The following is a 19,079-nucleotide window of genomic DNA, read 5'->3' as shown; positions in this document are numbered from 1 at the left end:
ACTGGGGGAAAGTCCGGGTTCCCAGTTCTTGGTGTCTGGGGCAAAATGCAGGTGGAGAGCTGAATGCAAACTTGCACTTTATCCCACATACTCATCATCACTTGAACCAGAGGAGATATGCAGACTTGCAGCGGCCAAGAGAATCTGGGTAGTCAATGTACCTTCCAGATATGAATTTCGGCAACAGCTTGGTCTATAAGACACCATTGCTTCTCAGTAGCCAGTCTAGCCCAGTCTAGCAGGTGCCTAAGTTGAGCTGCTTGATAATAATGCACGGAATGGGGTACACCCAGCCCCACTTTCTGCCTGCGTCAAGTATGCCTTTTTTTTTTCAAATACAGGTCCACTCCCCAGCCCAAACGAAATCATCTATGAGCTGCTGCAGTTTGCCCAGCACCTGTGGGAGAGGTAGACGTTGAGTGTTTGCATAATGTAGAGGATCATGGGCAGCAGGGTCATCTTGGCCGCCGCCAGCGCCTCAGCCCGGAAAGAATGTAGGTCTTCCATAAGGCAAGGTCATACCTGGTATTAGTGAGTCGTGTGGCATAGTTAGCTGCAGCTGTATGTCCCGTTGTGGGATGACTCTCAATACCCAGGTATTGAAACTTCAACTGTAGCCCAGGTAAAGGGGAAAAGATGTTAAATTTGAACTTGGTCAGTACTGGAATTGGTCTGATTAATGGCTTGAGATTTCTGAAAGGTAATGTTAAATTCCTATGCCTGTTCGAAAGCTTCCATTTTCGGCATCAACTCAGGTATGGACGTGACTAGGTGTGCTACTGCTAACAGGACATCATTGGTGTTCACTGCCACCCAATGGTAAGCCCGATATGTGGGATTCCTGCATATGTGCTCAGCAAGAGGCTCCATGTAAAGAGTGAACAACAATAGAGACATGGAACATCCCTGTCAGGTGCCCCTCGCTACATGAAAGGGTTGTGACATAATCCCATTAACCTAGACCATGGCTTTGGGTCATGAATAATGGCACCAAATCCAACAATCAAAACCGTGTGACTAGGCCACATTCAGTAAGTACCAATTGGAGGTATGACCAATGCATTTCACTGAATGCCTTTTCGGTGTTAATAGATAGGTGGCGGGCGGTTAGACGGGATCATTGAGGTTTGTCTATGAGATGGCAGATATATTTAGTGTTGCTGTGTTGCTGCTGCATCCCTTCTTTATTCTCTCCTTATTACCCCTACAAAAGTATTTCTTCATTTTGTTCACCTCGCACACATTCTCCGATTAACCTGCTCCCTTATCCTCTGCACCTCTTAATTCCTGAGCATAGTGGGAGATATTCTCCATATGCCAAGCTACTTCAATGTTCTTATCTAAAGTAAGATCTTTCAGTCAGAACACTTTCTCCTCGGTTCTAACATTGTTTGCCCTGTTAATCATCGGATCTCTTATAATTCCATCCTGGAGATCTCTGAATTTACATGAAACATGCTACATGCTACATGCTGTTCAACAGTTTCCCCCTGCACCTGTGCATGGGAAAATAACGTTGGTCTTTCTATCAAGTGGAGTGGTGTGGCTCACTGGTTAGAGGCAGCAGACCTGTAAGCAGAGAACTGCCCGGGACCAGGGTTCAGGTACTGACGCGGCAGGGTCTTGGACCAGGGTCAACGGACTCGATAATTCTCGCCTCGGTGCCTATTCTAACCAGGGATCACACTCGGCAACTCTGGGCATTAGCTTGCCTCATCTCTACAACGGCCCTCCACAGACGCCGGGGATGCCTGGTTTCACCCTGGAGATACCCAGAAAGGGATCATCTCACAGGGAAAACCAGGACGGGTTCCCCAGCGGTCTACAGCGCCAGGACACTCCGGTAGAGTAACAGTGCGCTTTACAGGAATCCCACATTTACATTTACCACAGTGCTAACCTTTCTGCCGAAATTCTCTTTCAGCGCTATTTATTTGTCCACATGTCTGTTTTCTCTGTGTTAGTGTTCTTGATTCTTTGTTCCCGGTCATTTAATTTTTACCTCCACATTTTCTTTTTCTTTTTTACTCTCATTTTTGCTATCCTACATATAGCTTTTCCATTTTTTATCCCACTTTTTCCCATTCTGCGTACTCTCTCACATTTTGATTGGTATGTGCATGGCTTTGGATTCATGTTCTCTTGCAATTCTTAGATGCAGATGTCTTCTGAAGACATAAGTGAAATGACTTCAAGTAGAGTAGATTTGAAGATGAAACAAGTAGTTTATTTATAGTAACAACCCCAGGGAGATCCAAGACCAACACATCCAGTAACTGCTCATCTGTGTACTGCCCCCTGGATTCCACACTCTGGAATCCAGTGAGCACAGAGACCATGGAACATTGCATCATTACAAGGATATAACATATCTCCCTTTCTATAAAAAACAATAAAATAAAACTTAAAAGAAAAACAAGAAACCATACTGCAACCCTATATCATGTGTCAGAATGCTACCAAATCATGAACAAACATAATCCTTCATCCACACAGGTTTACCTTTAGGCCTAGTAGATAAAGACACTGAGGCGGGAACTGGGGTGGAAACAGGATTACATTTAGGCACAGTGGATAAAGAAGAAGTGGAAACAGAAACAGGAACATCATCTCTCTTCTCAACAGATGTTTTTTGAGAACGTGCAGCCTGACCAAAAATGTGTTTACATTCAAGATCATTACATCTTGTAATGCTTCTTATATTCCATTGTTTACCGTCATCTAGTTTCACGATGTTACCAGTAACTGAGACAATTTGCTTGGGTTTAGACCATTTAGAAGAACCAGGTTTCCGATTCCCCATTAATTGTGAACGTACCCAATCACCAACCTTAAATGTTCTACCACTACAGTTGATTTTTGAATTGTGACAATTAACATATTTGTTTTGATATCGTTGAACTTTACTTGTTAAATTCTTGCTGTCAATTACACTTGGACAGTTTCTGGACATCCAAGCGGGCTTGACTTTAGATCCAGCCGCACGCCCTTTTAATAAAGAAAATGGAGATACTCCAGTAGCTGTGTGGGGAGTATTCCTGTAACACCATAACATTTCTTTGACAGCATTTTTGCAATCATCATCATTATTGCTGGCCAGTTGAATGCATTCTTTCAACACTCGGTTGAATCTTTCTACTAAACCATTTTCTCTTGGATTATATACAGACGTTGTCATGTGTTTTATACCAACTTTGTTAAGGTAAACTGAAAATTCCTCTGCTATAAATTGAGGACCATTATCAGATAAGATAGCACTTGGATAGCCCTCTCTACGAAAGATTCCTTCACAAAATTCAATAATATTGGAGGCCTTAATATCCTTGACAAAAGCCACTTCCGGCCACTTAGAATGAAAGTCCATCAAGACAATCGCAAACTTGTTTTCAATACCCTTGACATGAAATGGACCACAAATGTCGATAGCCACTTTGTCCCAAGGTTTGTCAGGAAAAGGAGTAGCAGAGATGGTAGTTTCTTGGGACTTATGAGACTTGTCGCTAGACATACATGCCAGACAATTTCTAACACACCTGTCTATATCCTTGTCCATTCCAACCCACCAAAAATCATTTCTAGCCCTTCTTTTCATGCTAGTCATTCCACTGTGTCCTTCATGTAACAAGTTCAATAATTTGTCACGCAAAACTGCAGGTACAACTAATCTGTCACCTCTCCTAAGAATTCCATCATAAAACGATAATTCCGGCCAGACCATCTTATAGTCTGCCAAAATGGACTTGTCTAGAGAAGACAGATCTACACCAACGTGTAGATTGTTGATAATTTGTTGTAACAAAGTGTCATCAGACACAGCTTGAACCCATTCCTGCTTGCTGAATGCATTGTTGCAAGACTCTTCAATGCTGGCAATTAACCACTCATCATTATCCCCTGTTGTATCATTTTTGACACAAGGCAAAGGAAGGCGGGATAAACAATCTGCACTTATATTCTTATGACCAGGAACATAGTTTATTTGAAAATTATATCCTTGTAATCTATATAACCACTTTGCTATTCTAGGTGTAGCTCTTGAAGCACCTTTAGTGGTAAAAATGTCAATCAGAGGTCGATGATCAGTTCTTAATTCAAATGAAGTTCCCCAAATAAAAGTCTTAAAATGGTCTACACCCCACCAACATGCTAACGCTTCCTTTTCAATTACAGAATATGAAGGTTCAGCACCCTTAAGTGTGCGAGACGCAAAGGCTATGATTCGTTCAATTCCATCATACTTTTGCATAAGAACAGCACCTAAACCATAAGCGCTGGAATCCACCACAATAATGGAAAGGTGTTTAGGATCATACGGTTTAAGAGCTACAGCTTTTGTGATATCATTTTTGATATTCTCAAAGGCTTGTTGACACAAAGTTGACCATACAAAAGAGGTACCTTTTTTCATTAGTAGTCTTAAACTATGTACTTTATCAGCGAAGTTTGGGACAAATTTAGAGTAGTACTCTGCAAGTCCCAAAAATGATCGTAATTGATCCTTATTAATGGGGTGAGGTGCTTTCTCAATAGCATCTAATAATTTCATTTTAGGTTTAACACCCTCATTGGAGATGGTATGACCAAGATAATCAATTTCTTTCACTCCAAACTTGCATTTTTCGCCACACACAGTTAAACCAGCATCTTGTAACTTTTGCAACACATTGTGAACTGCATGGTCATGACAAGTTAAATCCTTCCCCCAAATAAGAACATCGTCTTGAAAAATTCTAACATTCAGTTCATCCTTCAAAATGCTACACATGACTCTCTGAAAAACTGAGGACGCAGATGCCAATCCGAATGGCATCCTGAGATATTGAAAAGCACCCTCCGGTGTAATAAAGGATGTTAGATGTCTAGAATCAGCGTGTAATTTGATTTGGTGATATGCATTTGACAAATCAATTGAAGAAAAGTACATGGCATCTTTAATACTAGAAATCATTTCGTTGATATGTGGTAGGGGATATCTATCCACCCAAATATTTTTATTTAGATCCCTCAGGTCTACACACATCCTAATTTTTCCATTGGGTTTGCGAGCCAAAACGATGGGACTAAGCCATTCTGAAGCTTCAATTGGTTCTATTACCTTAGCATCACATAACCTATTTAATTCTTCCTTTAAAGGATTCTGTAGGGCAAAAGGTACATTCCTTACTTTGTGGACAGATGGAGTGTTGTCAGCTTTTAATATGATTTTATGTTCGAATTTGATTAGACATCCTAAATTTTTGCTAAACAATTTTGGAAAGATAGTTTCCCATCTTGAAGATGAATCCTCATTGGTTAATAAAACTTGGTCAAGATAATCATAAGCTAAAACTACTTGATCAGGATGATTTGGGTTCAGTAGTAACCCCATCTTTTTGAGATCTTTCCAACTTAATAGTGCACGTCCTCGCTCAACAACATATACTTTTGTTGAACAAGACCTCCCTTTGAAAGTCACTTTAGCATCAAAATAACCCACAACTGGTAATTTAATGCCACAATACCCTTTAGGTTGTGCATCAGGAGTTATTAAGGAGTATTTGTTCCCATTTTCCCACATATCTTTATCAATAATGGTATACGGTGAACATGAATCTGCCCATAACATCATGTATACTTCGTTTATTAACACTTCACATTTTAGGTGGGCAATAATCATCAGATATATCATTGACAAAGTCATCTTGCAGCATCATTACCTCAATATCATTGTCATTGCTGTCAATTTCTTCATCATCACTCTCAACATTTGATTCAACAAGATTAACCGAACGTTTCCAATTACTATTATCACCAGTCCTACACCACTTAGCAAAGTGGCCAATTTTTTTTACATTTAATGCAGGTAACTTTACTAGCAGGACATTTATTGAAGTCAGCAGTGTGTTTTTGACTACCACACCTGAAGCATACTCTTTTTGTGAAAACTGACTTATTCCTGAAATTGGGTTTAAATTCCTTATTATCACTTTTAGAATCTGACTTTTTGTAGCTTGAAGTTAAGGCATTAACATTACTTGACTCATCCTTAGAACCTAACTCCTTAACGTAATGGGAAGTATTCTCCATTTTTCTAGCAGTGTCAAGTGTTTTCTGTAAAGATGGATTCTTGAGTTCAAGTAAACGTTCTTGAATTTTAATGTTTTTAATTCTGTTTATAAATTGATCTCTAATTATCTCTTCGTGTAAATCTTTAAATTTACATGTTATGGCTAAAGTTCTTAAGCATGCCACATATTGTTGCACATTTTCGCCGGGTAGCTGTGCTCTAGAGAAAAATTTATGCCTTTCAACTACAATACTGGTTTTCTTTCCGTAGTTTTCTTCTAATGCTTTTAATGCGTCTGAATATACATCTATGGACGTATCATTTGCGCTTGTTTCACTGGTTTCACTACCTTCATCATTGTCAACAACAGTTGAAACGACACGAATGATGGTAGGTAAAGTTTTTAAGACTTTCCTGCCCTCAACTCCCAAGTTATGTTTTAATAAAGCTAGTTTCCTGGATGGCAAAAATACATCACCACCTATTGCCTCCAAATAAGACTCAAAGGATTCAGACCAATCTTCCCAATTCATAGGTGGAGGACCAGGAGACTGTAAAAATTTTGGGGGAGCAATCACAGAAGATGAAACATCCATACTAATCACAGAGGTAATAACAAGCACACAATAACAGTAAGAAGAAATGGAGAAAAACAAATAACTAAAATAATAAAAGTAGTCACCGTTGTCACTTTTTAGCATAAAATAATAAATTAAAATAAATAATGTAGTCACCGTTGTCAGTTGAATTAAAATAATAATGTAGTCACCGTTGTCAGGTTAAATGTAGCTGTAGACTGTAGCTGTAGTAAATTATTGTTAAGTAATTTCAGTTTATAGAGATGCTTGAAGTTAAAAGAAAACGTTACTGAAATGAACAAGTTTGGCAGCGTTTTCTAAGCTGTAACGAAGGAAATTGCACGTAGCGTGTAAAAACGCGTGTAAACAAAGAAGTTGCAGCCGAGTTGTGACGTGAAGATCAATGGCATCAAGTTGCCATGGTAACTCAAAATGGCCGCCACGTATGCGTAGTAGCGTGATAATACGCCGTGACGTAGGAGCGTTGACGTATCCTGGCGTAGATGCGTTGTTTGTTGCAGACGCTTGAAGAGACACGAAAACAATGGTCGAGTGCACGCACGTGAAGGAATCAAGTTGAATGTATACAGCGTTTTTCAAGTAAGAAACGTTGGCAGTCTATGGAGATCTTTAACGTTGGGATTGCGTTTTGTTAAAAAAATGTCGAAATTGCGCTACGCTTTGGCAAACGCTTAGGCAAAAGTATTAAAGTTGCGCAAAATGGTAAAATAAAAGTGATAAGTTTTTACCACAAAGAGTTTATCAATTAGTTCGGATTTTAAACGCAAAATGATAACTTTTAAAGGTGAAACATTAACGCGATGTAGGTAAAAAAAATTGAATACATACATCAGATGCCTTGGAAATCCACAGAAATGTTCAATTTTAATCTGGGGTTGTTGTATTCATCAGTTGAAAGAAAATCTTCAGTTCATCAATTGATTTTCTTCATGAAGTCTTCATTAATTCAGTTGAAATTCTTCAAAACAATCCCATCCTCGTGGCCACTGAAATGACTTCAAGTAGAGTAGATTTGAAGATGAAACAAGTAGTTTATTTATAGTAACAACCCCAGGGAGATCCAAGACCAACACATCCAGTAACTGCTCATCTGTGTACTGCCCCCTGGATTCCACACTCTGGAATCCAGTGAGCACAGAGACCATGGAACATTGCATCATTACAAGGATATAACAATAGGTTTGATGTGCAAAGCATCTATTGTAAGTAGTTATGTCTTACACAAGACTAAGGGCAAGAAGAATGAAGCATTTCACTGGTCTCATTTGCGACCGCCAAATTGCCTTTTGCCATGTACAGAAAGCAAAATGCGACTCAGTAAGTTGTTATCGAATCGCATTTTGCTTTTTTGATTCAGTTTTATAAACGGACATGTTTATGGCATCCCTTCATAATACCAAACTGCATTGGTAAGTATGTTAGTTTTGCGTCCGGAATGCGAACGAAAAACAATCATAATTTACTTGCAGTAAACCATTCGCAAATGGTAAGATGTCCCTCTCCCTTTGTGAATGTAGGTGAAAATAATTTTTAAGAGCAGGCAGACGTCCCACAGACCACTGCCACTGAATACTTCTCATTTTAATTTTTGTAATGCAGCCGAATTTCCTTTAAGGAAAACAGGCTTCATTACAAAAAAATATATATTGCTTTATTTAAAAAGCAATTACTGACATGGTGGTCTGCTGATCACAGCAGGCCACTATCCCTGTGATGTAGCTATTCACAATAGGTCGTAAATTACTACCTGCCTCATGAATATTGATGAGGCAGGTTCATTTGCAACACACTGCGAATCACTATCAGTGTCAAACACACTGTTGTACATCGCAGTTTGCGATTTCCTGATAGTGAACCGAGATTTCACACATGTGGCCCTCAGTAATGTCTTACGATTAACAACATACTTAGTGACAGAAAAAGTGCCATCATACGCACAAACTAGCTTACTCATGGAAATTTATGAGTAAGCCTCACCTAAGTCTGAAGTAAAAAAAGAACTGACTGCAGAAATGCTTAGTGAATCGGGTCTGGAATTTCCAATTTACATTGATGGGTACAAAAATTTGTGAATTGGGACTTCATATACCAATGCTTTTAGCGAGTGAAAACGGAGAATCAGGCCATTAGACACTACTAAAATAGCCTTTTGACATTTACTATCCCTATTTTGGGAGTGGCTAACTTATTGCCAACTCGCAAAATAGGGTTTGCGAGTCGGTATTAAGAAGGGGTGTGTTAAGAGTGTCCCTTCCTGATAGCGATGTAGGAATGTTTTGCAACCATGCATTTGCAAAACATTTCAGGTAGGTGTTTTTTTCATTCCCTCTGCTGCACGCCCATGTGTCCCCCAACCCCCACCTCCATTTGGAAGCAGCCGATACTGTCTGACGCTGCTTTCATGCTACTGAAACCAGCCTAAGGATTGGCCTGAGCACCAATGATTTGTGATACCAGTAAGACTGAGATCCTGTTCTTGCTGTCTTCAGCTGGGTTGGAGACAGCTTCAGTACGCATGTCAGTTTGGCTAGCCTGAGACGGCCGACCAAACAGTCATGCACACTCACAACAGTGCCCTGCCCACCACTTCCCCTCCATGATGGCCCCCAATATGGACCAGCCCTTAAGACTCATCTATTGAACAAAAAATAGGATGATAATAAACACTTTTTTAATCGTTTTATTTTTACAGCTTTGAGGCTGATGGGGGGGGGGACTCCTCTACCATAGCGGAGGAGCCACTGCTGCCCTGCAGCTATGCACGTCATACTTTCCAAGCCTTTCTCTCTTCCTTGCTTCTTGGTGATAGCCACAAGGTTAGCAGGAGAAAGGCTGTAATCCAGACCCAGACCAAACAGGCAGCCATTTTATAATTGTTACTCATTGCATGTCCACAACGCTGATGCAAAATGCAAAATAAAAAAAGATGTGTACAATGATCTGCAAGCTTCAGGTGCACGTGAGGCGATTTATATCATTTACAGCTGTTGTTAGACCTGGCACCTTGGCATGAGTTTCCCTTCTACTTTTTGCTGATGTGCCTCAGATGTTTTTGCTGGTGTCCGCTGCTCAGGGCACTGTGCCACGGCCAACTCGTGCCGCAGTGCAAGTGCTCCCTATGAAAAGTGTAACTGTGATTGGTATTCCTGATTGGTTTATTGGATTTACTGTCAGTCCCCAGTAAAGTGCACCAGGAATGCCAGGGCGTGTGAATGCCAATACTGCTAGTGGGCCTGCAGCGCTGGTTGCGCCACCCACAGAAGCAGCCTTAAAATGTGTCTAGGGTCTGCCATTGCAGAACCTGCATGCAGTCTGGTACTGTCATGCTGGCTGGGCAAGTGCACACACTTGCCAGCCCCTGAACCTTCCCTTAACTTCATATTAGTCACCCCTATGGTAGGCCCAAGGGCAGGGTGCATTGTAAGTGTAAGGTAGGACATGCTCTGATGAGTGTGGAATGTCCTAATAGTGAATTACTGCCAAATTCGTTTTTCACTATTGTAAGGCTACCTGTCCCCTTTAGGCCAGATGGGCTGCTGGAATTATTACCCTCTATAATCCCAGCAGGCTCAGGGAACATGGTAGAAATTAATGTTTAGTATGCCTGAACTCAGAATAATAAAATACTTCTTTTAGTAAAGTTTATTTTAATATCCTGTGTTTGCAAATGCTACTTTTAGAAAGTTAGCATTTGCTTGCCTAACCATTTCAGCCCGCCTCTGCTAGTATGTGTATCTGACTGTCTGGGATGTGTGAGTGACAGGGCTGGGGGATGACAGGTGGTGAATGCAAGGATTACACCTTAGTGGGAGGTAGGAGTGCCCCTGGACTCTTAATCAGGCTGTGCTCTGCCACCATAATGCTGACTCCGCCCCCTGGGGAGCGACTGATGACTCAGCCGGCACCTGGCCCAGGAACGGTGAAGCACTGTCATCAAGGTACTCCTGGCTGCCCCTGTCCACACAATGCTGGCTCCACCTCCTGTGGAGCGTCTGATGTGCCTGCCCCTCACACTGAAAGCAGAAGCCAGAAGTACACCCAACAAGTACTCAGAGACTGAAAGCAGTTATGCAAAGGCCCCCCTGGCCTGAGAAGACAAAAGAATTGCTGTATAAAAGTAGGAGCCCTGCTCCATGTAAATCAGAATCCTGTTTCCCACAAAGAACCTCTGCCCGACTAGAAGGAGAAGAAGACGCTGGAAGGACTGGCCTGCTGCTTGCCTTGCTGAGAAAGGAGAGGAGAAGACTTTACAAAGACTTTGCTGACTTGTGCTTGAAACATTCTCCAAGGGCTTGTTGGAGCTTGCCCTCTGATCTGAACCCCAGGACTAGTGGGTTCTTGGTGCTTTTGCTCGTCCTGACATTCAAGCCGTGTGTGCATCCCGCCGGAACCAGACTGCGCCCCTCATCGCCCCCTCCTAGGGCTGTGGCACTCGGAAGCTTGCCTGCCTTTGTCCCTGTGAGAGCCTCGCTCCGATCGGAGTCACTCTCTGCCCCCGGGCTAGGCTTCCTGGTCCTCTGCCCCTTGCCTGCTACTGGAGCGCGCTGAAGCACTCTCACCCCTCCCGCCGGAATTCCTCTCTGACGAGTGATCCACGCCGGGTCAACAGCTGCACGGGCCGTGCCCTGTGACCTCGCTTCGCTGTCTCAGAGACTGATCAGGCCGCGCCGCCCCCACTGTGGAGACCCCCGCACCGCCGTGCTGAGGGTCGTGGGCCGCGCCTGCCTGATTGCATCCACCGCTGACGTCAGGATCCAGAAGTGCCCCCAATCGTCTGAGTCGCACCAACCTGTGCCGACCCTCACCAAGCAACCGCAACGTTCCTCAAAGGATTCCTGCAACGGGCTCGGGCCCGCAACTTGTTCTTTCCCCATCCCCGAGGCTGTGTGCATCTAGAGCGCTGGAGGAGGAAGTCTACGCCCCACAAGAGTCCTTGCGGGTGAGTGGGAGCAAGCGTAGCACTGCCATCCTCCTATCTCTGCCCCCAGCCCCTCTGACAAGCGCCCCACTCCTCGGAACCCTCCCGCCGCACGAGCTGCACTGTTCAGCCCGGCTCGCTCCAAGCTCTGCCTGTGCCTACGTCCTGAGCTGATGGGAAGGGCCTTACGCGGCGAAGACTTGCTCACGCTAGATGCGTGAGTCACGGTAGGGCTCCGGTCTATTTCAGCGGAGAGATTGAACGAAGCGCTGTGAAGCGCACAGAAGGCCTAAGATTGGCCTGAGGTCCCTAGAACCTGCCCAGGAAGCAAGATTAGAGGAACTGTAACTAAGAGAACTGTAAAAGAAGTGATTTAACAAGGAAATCCACATTTTAACTTGGAACTAAAAGAGAAGCTTGCCTATTTACAATCTGTTGGCATACAAAAACGTTATTGGTCTTGTAATAAGTCTGTACAGCTCATATATATATATATGTTTACATAAAGGAACCTATTTTTATATATTCACAAGCCTGGTGTCCATTTGTGGGGGGATTGGTACATTTTACTGTGTGTTGGATTACAAATGCTTAACTCCATAACGCCTGAAGAATAGCCTTGGCTGCTCACGCCACGCACCTAGAGGGTGAGCAAGGGTAATTCTAAGGGGTCATCCTTCGCCCTGACTTAGAGGAGAGGGTCCCTGCTTGTCACAAGTGAATACCTGCGCCAACCAGAGACCCCCAATTCTAACAGCTGTATTTACAAAAAGTGACAACAGGAGCAGGTATGGAATTCCCATACAATGAATATTGTTCTCTTCAAACTTCTCTGATGTACTTTCTAGGCCACACTTTCAGCATTATGGGCACAAGAGCATTATGGGTAAAGAAGCATTATGGGTACAAGAGCTTTATGGGTACAGGAGCATTATGGGTAAAAGAGCATTATGTGTAAAGGAGCATTATGGGTACAAGAGCATTATGGGTACAAGCTGGATGGATGACTGGGGAGATTTGCACATGTCCCGTGTGAACAAGTCAATACGTCAGTTGACAATGACTGTGAGTGGTGCAACAATGGTGTGAGGCGTAAGGGGCTGCTTTGACTGTGGGAGAGGAGACCTAGCGCCAGAGTTTCCAGATGGTATTAAGGTACAACCCCCCAAGACGCAGCGGCAGCCTGATTTCCCCCATCACTGTAATGTCCACAGGAGGATTCTTGGCTGGAGTGATTTCGTGACCTTAGTAAGCCCTCTCACTCAGAATCCTCCAGTTCAGTGGCGTAACATAGGCAGGCCCAGACTGGTTGTAGCGGGCATCAAGTGTTTTCCAGGTAGGCTGGAAGGGTGGGGGTCTGGTTTTCTTATTACTGTGAACCGTTTTGTAGCAGTGCTGCAATTTCGGTCCCCTGTACCAAAAGCCAGAGCTGCTTGGTGTTCTTAGTCCGGCCCTGAACATAGGCACCCGCAGCCCCCACAATGACTGGGCCACGAACTCCAGGGGGCCCCCTCAGCACAGTACCCTGGCCTGAGACCTCTTGACTGAGTCTGGAGGGGGGCCCCCTCAAGTTTCGTTACGCCACTGCTCCTGTGGGAATCACACTTTTGGGGTATTACATGGTACCAGACCATGCCTCCACCGTGTTCTTCAGTCGTTAATAAGATCCTGCTATTGATGTGATCCTGCATGAAAGGAGGGAATGGTATTGGCCATGGTTTCCTTTGACTTAAGTTAGGAGGTTAACCCCTTGGCCGCGGCGGTAATTACGCCATGGCGCTAGGGGGAGGGGGGCAGCGCGGCGCTGCCATGCTCGTGACGGAACCACTCCGTCACGAGCCGCGGTGGTGCTGTGCTTGTGATGGAATGGTTCCGTCACGGCCCCGCCCGCCTAATAGAACGCTCAGCGCAGGCGCAAAATCAGCGACGCGCAGGCGCGGCAGCCGGGCCGTGACGGAACCATTCCGTCACCAGCACAGCACCACCGTGGCTCGTGACGGAATGGTTCCGTCACGAGCATGCAAGGGGTTAAAAAAGAAAAATGGAGAAAAAAAAACACAGCAACAATTTAACATGTCCTCTTGAATCTGCAAGTGAGCACAGCCCATGAATGTTTGTGGCACTCACAATAAACTGACAGCTAAAAAACGTTCTACCTGGGAAAACCAGTTTTTCTCATTTGAAAATCTTTGTTTTATGTTTTTCAAATACATTTTAGGTGGATTCTGCAGCAGCTGCACTGTGAGCTATTCAAGCAGAACTCTTCAGTTGATGCCACTCTCCGTAATCATACCATGCCGGTACAGCTGCCTCTGGTATCACCGAGTGAAAGCTACAATCTGGACCCAGTTAAAAGGACCCAGAGGTGGAACAAAGCACATTGTGTGTCACACTCAAGAAGACTTAACTGATCCTTTCTATAGAGGGAGAACAGAATTTCTGGGTGACATGGACTGCGACTGCACCTGGCTCATAAGTAAACCGAGATACTCGGATGAAGACGACGATTGGTTCACGGTGGTGACTGACATGGGTACCTTTCCACCCCGAAAAGGGGTACATCTCGACTATTACAACGATCTATCAGGTTAGTTTATTATCCCCAAAAGACTGCTTATTCAAGCAAAAGTTACCGCATTTTATAGGTTCAGCATATTTGTTTTAAATACATGGCTCCATAAATTGCAGATGAGCTTGGTGCATCATTAGAGGTTTGGTTTTCCTTAGAACCGAAAGGGACATCGCTGGTTTGAAAAAACGGTCAAATAATAGAAATATATCTTTATTGGTAACAAAGCATTGCCTCCTTTCAACACACAGATGACAAAAATACTTCGGCATACCCGTAGATTTCCTTGTGGGCCTCGTCTAACCAGGGTGGCAATACTTTCCCACTAGGCTCTAGGGAGGAGCATGGCCCTGATAGGTCTAGTCAGAGACCAGCAATTGCCCAACAACTATTACCCCGGATGACTGAGAGGAACGGAGAAGGAAATAGTTTAGTTAAAAAATAGATTCCTCCCGTAAGCTAATTCAGATGAGAATGATTGACTGGAGCCGCCCCGATGTCAACAGGCCCTATCCAGGGAAACCCAAAATGGACAGGAAATAGTTCTAAACAAAGCTCTTACTTGTAAGATCATGAGTTGGAACATTGCAGGACTTAGATGCAAAAGAGATGACGCTAGGTGGCTTGGATTTCTGAAAAATTATGATATAATTAGTCTACAGGAGAATTGGGACAAGGAAGGACATTTCTGGGTGGGTGGATTTTAATTATACAGCATCTCAGCATGTCCCTCTCCTGTGGGCGGAGCAAAGGCTTTTTATGCTATTTTCACTAAAAACGACGGGCACTCTCAGAAGGGTAGAGGTGGGATCCCATAATTGTCTTGCAATTGAAGTCATAGCCCCTAACCTTTCTAAAATGTTATTTGTTAATATAATAACTCTGGAGAGAGTTGTTTTTTAGATCAACATCTTTGTCAAATTAATTGTTTTTAGAAGAATATAGATTGAAGCAAACCACTTTTTATTCTATTGTAATTATGGGTGATTTTAATATTCAAATGTGCAATTTGAATGGTCAAGTAGATGATCCCCTAGGGCCAGCAAATTCCTCGGCTTCCCATTTTGAGCATTATACACATCAAGGGGAAGGCCTGGAGGAGCTCTTAGCTGCAGTAGATGTCTTTGAACCGAGTTTAGTGATCCTGCTGACCGGAATCCTACCTTTAAAGCCCGGGAGCGGGATACTGTTATTGAATACATATTCATCTCTCCTAGTATGCTATCTTAGGTAATGTTCTACAATGCCAGGAGGTCCCCTTTTAGTGATCACATTCCGGTTATACTTCTGCTAGAAAAGCTTGTGGCTTTCTGGGGAACCAGGATAAGATGGGGGGTGAAATTAGTGTGAGAACTTGCGATCAGGGAAGGAGACTTAAGTGGGCCAAGGTAATCCTGGATCTCTTTATTAAGGATCTTTGTGAGAAGGCAAAAGATATGTTTGCAATTTGCCTTGATAATACTACTCAGGAGGGAAAGGTCCTTGCAGCCTTTGAAGGAATGTGTGGACAGGTAGCATCTGATCTTACGATGAAGGCCAAACTCAGATGAACTATGGTTGAGAGGTGGATCGATAGTAACTGCTCAAGGGCGCACCATCATTTGGTATTAGCTTTGAAAATTGTCCCACGAGGCAAGAATCATCTATCCATGCTTAGAAAGCAATATAAGCTTGCCGTATCTACGGGTAAAAATGAAATAAAGGAGGAGGCTTGGAACGCCCTACCATCAGTTGAGGTTCTTAAAGACAGTTCTAGATTTTGGGCCATTGTTAATAAACCTTCTTTTACTGGTTTGGAGCATGCTCTCTTAGAATGTAATATTACAGAAACCCAGTGTCTCTCCCATTTTGAAGTGATTTATGCGCCTACTGCTACTACAGAGTCAGTTGTTAGTTTAGAGGATAATAGAGTTTCCTCTCCCGTTGTTTTTATTGAAGAGGATGTAGAAAGGGAGATATTGCAAATGTCCAGTAACAAAGCTCCTGGCCCAGATGCCGTTCCGGCAGATCTATATAAACTTCATCCAAAGATGTGGGCCAAAATACTGACTAATGTTTTTAATGAGTCTAGCCGTCGGGGCTTCTCTAAATCATGGTCGTTATCTACTATTATCCCAATTTTTTTGAAGGGTCAGAGAGGGGATCCATGCTGTTACAGCCCAATATCCCTAATTGACACCGTAGTCAAAGTCCTAGGGAGAGTGATCTTAGCTAAGGTAACTGAATGGGCGAATGAAAATGAGGTGCTTTCCAATCTTCAATATGGCTTCAAACAAGGTAGAAATACCCTGGATCAATGTCTTAATTTCCTTTAATTGTAGGCAAATATACTATAGCCAAAGCGGGTACATTACAGATGGCGTTTATGGACCTTTCATCGGCCTTCGACCTGGTCAACAGATCAAAGCTGTGGTCTATTCCGCTAGACATGGACCTGGAACAATGTTTAGTTTATTATTTGGCTGATTTACACAGGGATCTTTCTACAAGAGTCAGGGTAAAACAAGAAAGAAAATGCACGAAGCACTTTAAAAACGGAAGAGGTGTTTGTCAGGAATGCATTCTTGCACCTTTACTTTTTACCCTATATATTAATAATTTAGATACATTTTTAGACTCAGCTAGCTTAGACCTTCCGCAAGCATGGGGAAGGGGTATCCCTGTTCTTCTTTATGCGGATGACGCTGTTTTATTAGCCCATACAGCTCTAGGTCTCCAGAGGTTATTGGATACCTTTGGGGGCCTACATGAAGTCTTTGGACCTAGTAGTCAATATAGGTAAATCACATATTATGACTGTGGGCCAGAAAAACAAAAAAGTAAAATCTTTGTATTGTGTCGGTGCAGAGGTGTCCAGGGTGTCTTCTTTTACCTATCTGGGGGTATTATTCGATGAGAGGGAGTTGTGGGTCCCCCAACAGAAAATTAAAATAAGTGCTGCTGTTTATGGTTTTACAAGGAGTTTGGGGGCCAGGCCCATGGAAGCTATGCTCAACATCTATAGTTCTAAGTGCCTGGCTATTGCTTTGTATGGCTCGACCATCTGGGGTTATAAGCATTTTTGCGTACCCTCTTGTCGGTCCCCCAATCAACTTCAATTTTTTGTTATCCATCAAGAATCAGCATGCAATTTTTTGTATCACTAGATTGTGCTTGTCTTCTCTTGCTTGAAAATGTACAGTTCCAATCATATCCCTTTGCAAATCTTGAAGGTTTTAAATGTGTTTGTCATCTGCAGTCTCCCCTTGTAAGATAATCTGATTAACTTGTAACCGGTAATCACCTGGTCAAAGGCTTTAGTCTCTCTGTATAATGTGGTAGATTTGCGTAGCTGAAATTCAGAAATCTCACTAGTGCTTGCAATTTCTGTGTTTGGCGGCTCGAGCATCCCACATTTCTCTAGGAATCCTGGTGTGAGTCCCCTTATTTCATTGGAAAACCATATATAGGAAAGACTGAATTTAGGAAGCATATTTTGTATTTTCTTGAAATTCAACTCATCTCGTGCCTCACCAAGTATTGCAACCATTCTGCCTACAGTGCAGGTGTTCATCTAGTTTCATGTCAGTAAAGCCATCCTGCATAACTTAAATATCCAGGCTGAGATGATATTGTGAGACCATATTGTGTCGACCCCAATGCAAATGAGTTCAACCATATGATTCATGTGCAATTCTATGAGTAAAAATACATTTGCTATGTCTGTATTGATTATATATTTTTCAAGTGAGTTTTATCAATATTCCAGTGTTAATTGCATTTAAACCAGTATAGCTTCTGCAGTGCTAGCTCAAATTACAATAGCTAGCCCTAATCACCAATATTGATATAGCTTCAATAAAGGCAGTTCATGGTTGAAAATTCTTGGATATTACAGTTCATACAAAACTCAATTGAGGTCCTGTTTGGGCTCTGGTTTCATTAGCTATTTCTTTTGGACACAAAATTTGTCACAACCTGCTTGATTCTTTGCCTAAAGTTGCTGGAGCTAAAAAAACAGCTACCATTATAACTTCCTAATCCTCCTGTTGATCATTTACCTGCTACTTTAGTCGCCACTCGCTGTTGGACCCCTGGGGCTTGCCTGAGGTTGCTGGCTCTGGACTCTACTGGGAGCCACCATTTTCCCACCGCCAACAGGGACTACACTTCCCAGCATTACTTGCAGCAGGAATAGCCACGGTCAGGCTTGAGCGTGCCAGGAGGCGCATAAGAGGGGGATTTGGGCTCGCTCAGCGCGGGACGCCCGTCTTGTTGATCATTTACCTGCTACTTTAGTCGTCACTCGCTGTTGGACCCCTGGGGCTTGCCTGAGGTTGCTGGCTCCGGACTCTGCTGGGAGCCGCCATTGTCCCGCCGCCAACCGGGACTACACTTCCCAGCAATACTTGCAGCAGGGGAAGCTGCGGTCACGCTCGTGTGCGCCAGGAGGCGCATAAGAGGGGGCTTGGGCTCCCGCAGCGCGAGACGCACGCGGGCATGCCTGAGCCAAGCCCGGACCAAGGGCAGGCCCGTCCGTGCCCATCGGAGACCGGAAGAGGCTGGGCAGGACCTTCCCTCCAACATCGTCATTAGACTTCCCAGGCATTGCCGAAGTCAGGAAGAAGTCTTATGGGCTGGGCGAAAGTGTTAAAAAGCTGCACTGCACCGCACCGACAAACTCCAGGAGGCGCTTGAAGGGCTCTTTTTTACATCTAGGGTCGAAAAAAATAGAGGATACCGTGGTGGACCGTAAAATGTTACTAAGGTACTGACCTCTCACCCATAATTTCGTCTAATATAAGTTTACCAATTTGCGGGATGAGCAAGCGCAAGGTAACAGGCTCTTTGGTTGGGGGAGGTGTTAAGGGGACTCTCAATGCCTTCCTCGCGAGAGCGTAATCACTATTAGACCACGAAATTCAGCTTGCTGAGAAAAGACTTTCTCTGGACTCGATCGTGGCTCAA

The 19,079-nt window shown here is 43.6% G+C and overlaps 1 protein-coding gene across 1 annotated transcript in view; it reads left to right on the top strand.

Moving 5' to 3' along the window:
* Positions 1-19,079, top strand: part of LOC147701198 (B-cell receptor CD22-like) — a 324,178-nt gene that overhangs the window by 41,102 nt on the left and 263,997 nt on the right. The window contains exon 3 of the mRNA XM_086929943.1: positions 13,782-14,150. Within this exon, the coding sequence (XP_086786069.1) occupies positions 13,782-14,150 (369 nt within the window). The remainder of the gene's footprint in view (positions 1-13,781; positions 14,151-19,079) is intronic.

Source organism: Lissotriton vulgaris, chromosome 7 (genome assembly GCF_964263255.1).
Source record: "Lissotriton vulgaris chromosome 7, aLisVul1.2, whole genome shotgun sequence".
In the NCBI taxonomy this organism is placed as follows: domain Eukaryota; kingdom Metazoa; phylum Chordata; class Amphibia; order Caudata; family Salamandridae; genus Lissotriton; species Lissotriton vulgaris.
Note: the sequence above shows the minus strand (reverse complement) of the source record. Positions and strands in the feature narration are given on the sequence as shown.